Source organism: Daktulosphaira vitifoliae, unplaced genomic scaffold (assembly GCF_025091365.1).
Source record: "Daktulosphaira vitifoliae isolate Bord-2020 unplaced genomic scaffold, ASM2509136v1 Scaffold_2, whole genome shotgun sequence".
Lineage (NCBI taxonomy): Eukaryota > Metazoa > Arthropoda > Insecta > Hemiptera > Phylloxeridae > Daktulosphaira > Daktulosphaira vitifoliae.
In genome coordinates, this window is record NW_026099573.1 from 44687739 (window position 1) to 44693687 (window position 5949).

Genomic DNA, 5949 nt, shown 5'->3' on the forward strand with positions numbered 1-5949 from the left:
TTTTTTTTTTTTTTTTTGTGTCATTATACACGATAACTCCGGACCAATTTAACTTAACAATACGTCAAAATATCACAAATAGTACCTAAAAATTCCCTAAAATACCCGTAAGAAGATAATGTTCAAAGCCATTACAATTGTTATAAAACATTAATATTTTTAATTTTCACTTTATATTGAAATAACTTTTTGTAAACTGGATTATTTATTGCGAAATTCGTATTGATAATACTTCAACAAGTTACCTTGCCGACAACATATTTTTTTTGAAAATCCAATCATTAACCAAAGTATTTAGGAGGCCAAATACTTTGATATAAATAATATCAAAATTATTTTTTTCAATTTTTAATATTGTTCCGAATAAACTGTCTTTTTTTTAAACATACATCGAAATAAAACTAATACAATGTACTTTGAGATGAAAAAAAACTATCTGAAATTTTGATTTCGCGTAGTTATTGGGTATTAAAGCTAAATTTATAGCATTTTGGGTAAAAATGGCTCATTTTAAATTGTTGTTTTACATAGCAACAGACATTTTTTTTCTTCTTTCTCCTATATGAGATGGCAATGTAAAGTTTATATCATTCATGACAAATTATTAATTTAGATTATAATTTATTTAAAAATATTTATTTTCCTCTAATTTAAATACATTAAAATATTCAATTAATTTTTTCTTAATCGAACACGTTTCTTTAGGTTAGATTGATAAGTTTTCAAGTTCGAAATTGGCTAGTTCTTGATCAGAAATCTAGAAAAAAAATACAATTAATAAGAACATGTACATTTTATTTGAGATTTTTATACTAAATATCTTATAGGATTTCAACTATGAAAAAATCAAGAGTATTAAAAATATGTATAACTTTAAGTAAGAACTATCTAATAACTGAAACTATAAAACATGAGTTCATTTTAAATAGGTTTTGTTTTTGTATTTTCTTTAAATAATTAAAATTTTTTTTTGTTCTTACCTCTTCTGATAACCATTCTGAGTCGTAATAAATCTTAAATAATATTTAATATTAATTAAAATTAAATAATTCTTTAATAATTATGGAATATAATCTAATACTAAGTAAATGAACATTTTTATTACTAAAATTTGCGTTAATAATAGTGTAAAATAACTTATTAATTTCATTTGTAATGAAAAATTTTAAATAAGTCAAGTTTTTCAAACTATTAAATATATTCGCTTCTTGAGCAGTGTATCTCACGATCACTTTTTTACAGTTTGATATTTAAATGAATATTTAATAGTAATAATAAGTAATTGTTATGATGCAATTTGGTGGGGTTTTGAGGGAGTTATAACCATTTTATTTATATTAAATAACTTTATACTAACATACAAATTTATTAATATGTTTAATTTTGATAGAGTATGACTATGTTGAGATGTTTACTACTACTAGCTTACAAAAATAATGACTATATACTTGTAAGTATGATTATAATACGAGGTATAAAAAAATATCAATGCAATTAAATCAGATTGTAATAAGTCCTGTGATATAAAAAGCTGCCCAAATGTAGCTGTTGAACTAAGTAAATCATTAAATATTAATTTTAATCAATTTGCTAGTCAATATAATTAAAAAGAACTTAAGTAAAATTATTCCAATATTCTAGTACTGGTAAAATGAATTACTAAATATTAGTTTAAGAATACTTATAGGATTGTTTCATTTTTAAGAACTCTTCACCTACATCACATGCTCTTGCTGAAAGGAAGTGAGCAACTACATGTAAAATTCTTATAACTTGTATAACTGTTATGTTTGCATAATACTTTAAATTATAATTTTTTTAAAATTAAGTCAACACTAAATTTATAAGTAGGATGATTTTTAAAAATTGAACTCTTAACATAATTTATAATTAAATTTTTCCCAACTTAAATTTCTATAATATATGAGTTTTGTTTGCAATTTTTGTTGTTTCATAAAACAGTAAATATTAAAAAAGTCTAGCATACAATAATGTTAAATTTTTGTTGAAAATTAATTTCTCAGAGTTTTAGAGTATATATCAGCTAAAATTTAAAAAAATAGAACATTTGTTTTTTTTTTGCTCATATACTTACATCATCTAAATCTTGTATAAACTAAGAAAAAAATTAATTAAATTAGTATAATTATTAATAACCAAGCAAATAATTAATTATTACACAAAAAATAAAATTATGAACTATTCACTAATTTTAAAGATTTAAGACACTCTAAATTAATTTTATATGTTAATATTGTTGCTATTAATTTCTCTATACAATTGACTATTATGAATACATTTATTTTAATATTACAGTAAGCTGTTATTCTCACCTAGAAAATATTATTTTTTTTTTTGTACTCCTATTTTATAATTTTTTTGTAAAAATGGCCTAGTGAGTATAAACGTATGTTTCAGCGTACGGGGTCCCGGGTTCGATTTCCAGGGTTCCTAATTTCTTGTGATTTTTTCAATGGTGGTGTCTGGTCTTTGGATTAAATTGGCCATAATACCTGTCTCGTCCATTATTGACCTAGCCAAAAAACAGCTTTAACCCTTAATCATGTGAAAGAGGGTCACCACGCTGTGCAGTATGGTAAATTCGGAAATAAATAGATATAAAGCTGATCATTTTAGTATTTTTCTTTAGTGAAAATACTGCTCATTCTGGTAGCAGAAATTTGTATTTCTTATTAGAAATTTAATGTTGTAATAATAAAAACTAGTTCTTTGAAATAACATAGAAAATAATTTAGGTAATTTATCTTTAATTTAACATTTAAAACATAATAAAAATACCTCTTTATTAGACTCAGAATCCAAACTATTTTCATACTAAAAATAAAATTTTAAATTTAAATTTAATTTAATTTTACGAAATAATTTTAGATAAAACTCGATATGTTCCATAAAATAATATATAGTACTATAGTATAAAACATATTATAATCAATACTAGACTTATAGTCTCAGGAACCCTAGGCAGTCCTCAAATTTGTGACTCTCTTCAGTAACACATTTAGAAATTTATTATAGGAAGAGTTGGTATAGTTTTCAAACAGAGTTCTGAAAGTTATATGTTAGAAAAAATTTTCTACGGGAATTTTATAGGGTAAGCTTCCGTATAATTTTTCCTAACTACCATTATTTTATATCAATGGGTAGATCAATCCAACCCCGACATATATAGGCATCGGTTCCACTTTCGTGTAATATTAAATAAAACATTATCCGAGTATCTATTGAAAAAGAAATATGGCTATCTGACATATCAATATAATAATAATATAATAATCAAAATAAGGCAGCTGACTTGTCAGTTTAGGCTGTAATACGGCCCTAAATATATTGAATATCAAAGTAATTTATTGTTACTAGAAAAATTATAAATTTACATTTCAAACTTTGTTTTTTTTTTTAATGATTAAACGATAAACACTAGATTTTCTTTTAAATATTAATTAGATTGAGATTTTTTTTTCATGTTTCAATTAAATACAAAGATATTATTTACTCTTTTCAACGTCATATTTCAAAAAACTTAATTTTTCAATAGAGTGATTTTAATAATTAAAAATTTAATGAAAATAAATATTTCAATATGATCTTAAGCAGTTAAATATTTAATTTTAGATATAATAGGTTTGTTGAAATATTTTATTTTATATAGTATAAAAACTATAATTTAGCACCAGCCTCACTGTAAATACTTATAGACACGTCATGATTTCAAGTTTTAATTGATTATAAAAATAATTAAACTATTTATTTTCGACGAGTAAGAAAAGCTAAATATTTATAAAAAACAAGTTAAATCATATGAGTTCTACGTCGATTATTTTGAAGTTATAAAACTATAAAAAAACTAATTTTAATTATAAGAATTCAATTTATAAAATTACATTATTTACACACTAAAATATTTAAGTTTTATAAGCCTGTTCTTTTGGGAAGTCAAAAACATCAGTTACTTAGTGTTAGATTTAGTTTGATAACATAGTGTGCGACTGAGAAAAACACGTTATTGTGTCAGATTTAAAAGAAAATTATTAAAATATAATGCTAAATACATCAACAAGATATATTTTTTCATCTTTTAGCATATCGTTGAACAATTACAATCCAGTAGGTATAGATATAGATAGACACAAGCAAAAAACACATCATAGTAAAACTATTACTTTCTCAGTTTTCTATCGAAACTAAGAAAGTGTATGAAAATTATTTTAATTTATACGTACCTCACAAGATTTTTTTTTTTTACCCCACTTATATAATTTTAATATATTACCTCTATTTTTATTTTATTTTTTTGAAAGCGATATTTTTTTATGACTCCCCATTCTTTTAGCGACACTTATATAGGAATATAACAACAAAATTTGTTTCTTAATATGCAATGATAGCTTTGCAAATAATCAAATATCATATATACGGGTATAATATCAAGTATACATTTGTAACTATTTTTAGGCAGTCGGTATTATATGCAACTCTATGGGCAATAAAATAGCTGCTACGGATAATGCACGAGCATGTCAAATATAAACAACTACTGTTTGAAAACCATTAGTTTGAGCGTACAAAACAACCCGTTTTTGATCCATCAGTACGATAAAACTACTGATGCGATAAGAATTCTGAAAACAAATTTGACTTTAGTATCATGTCACTAAGGTATCGGTCAGGCCACTTTTTCGAAATTGTGATTCCTTCAACGTAAAAATTTATTTTGAAAATTTTAAAATTATTCGAAAATGTAAACTGTACTAAAGGATTAAAAACATCAAAATTTCAAAAATATGGCCTGACCGATACCTAAGTGACATGATGCTGAATTCAGATATGTTTTCAGAATTCTTATCGCATCAGTAGTTTCGTCGTACTGATGGAACAAAAACGGGTTGTTTTTGACTAAAAAGCGGTCGGTACCCAGACACCTTAACTTTAGATTAATTTAATCTTAAATTTTGCTTAAAAATTTCATATTTTTTTCGACTTGTGTTATTTATTCATTAGATGAATGCTATAGAAATTTTTTAATTTGGTATTTCAAAAGTTCAGAGAATAGTGATATAATTGAAATGGCGAAACATAAATTTAATAGTCTAATAAAATTAAATGTTATAAAAATAATACTTCAATTGGATTTAAGAGAATAATTTCATCGTCATCAAAATTTGCAATATATTCTTGTAAACTTTTTTGACCTTCTTCTATAATTCATAAAAAACAAAAAAAGAAAGTTACAGTGTTATTTTTATTTATATTTATTTCAAATTTATGTCATTTTACCATTAGTTTCAAATGATTTTTTTCCATAGCCGTAATATACAGTATTTTCTTTTTCGCCAAATATCTAAATATATATAAAAAAATACAATAAAAAAGAAATCACTTTTTTAACGAAAACCATAAAAAAAAAATGTAATTTAATTGAGTACTTCAATATTGTTTGTATTATTTTTAATTTAACATTAAAACATTTAAGTTAGTAATAAAAATACTGAGTAAATCTAATACTAGCCACTTAATTTTTCTTAAAATAATAATTTTTTTTGGCTTTTGTTAGTTATATACAGTGGCGTATTTAGAAGGGGGTACAGAGGCACGTGTCCCCTATTGCTGAGTAATGTATTATTTTATGTAATATTTTATCAAGCAATGTAATAATAAATAATATTATTAGAAAAAGTTATTTTTTAGCTATCGATAATAACATGGGTTTATGAAATGTTAGTCGATATAGTTGTCTTGTGGAGAAAAATTTGACGCCCGCACAGTTAATGTTAACACCTATATTTGAAGTGTTTATTACATAGAGATACACACTGTATAAAAAGAAATAGTTTTATTAAAAAAAAATAGACTCAAAATAAATAGCAAATTATTAAAAAAAAAAAATGTAAAATATGTGTTAACAAAAGTTTTTTTTTTTTTTTTTTTTTT

At 23.4% G+C, this 5949-nt stretch overlaps 1 protein-coding gene across 9 annotated transcripts in view; it reads right to left on the reverse strand.

Moving 5' to 3' along the window:
- Window positions 1-620: 620 nt before the first annotated feature.
- LOC126899262 (uncharacterized) overlaps window positions 621-5949 on the reverse strand; it is a 14417-nt gene continuing 9088 nt past the window's right edge. For all 9 annotated transcript variants that reach the window (XM_050673965.1, XM_050673972.1, XM_050673970.1 and 6 more), the window contains 6 exons: window positions 5296-5359; window positions 5140-5216; window positions 2800-2835; window positions 2096-2116; window positions 981-1013; window positions 621-757 (listed from right to left, as the gene is read on the reverse strand). In XM_050673965.1, coding sequence (XP_050529922.1) covers window positions 707-757; window positions 981-1013; window positions 2096-2116; window positions 2800-2835; window positions 5140-5216; window positions 5296-5359 — 282 coding nt within the window. In that variant the 3' untranslated portion in view covers window positions 621-706. The remainder of the gene's footprint in view (window positions 758-980; window positions 1014-2095; window positions 2117-2799; window positions 2836-5139; window positions 5217-5295; window positions 5360-5949) is intronic.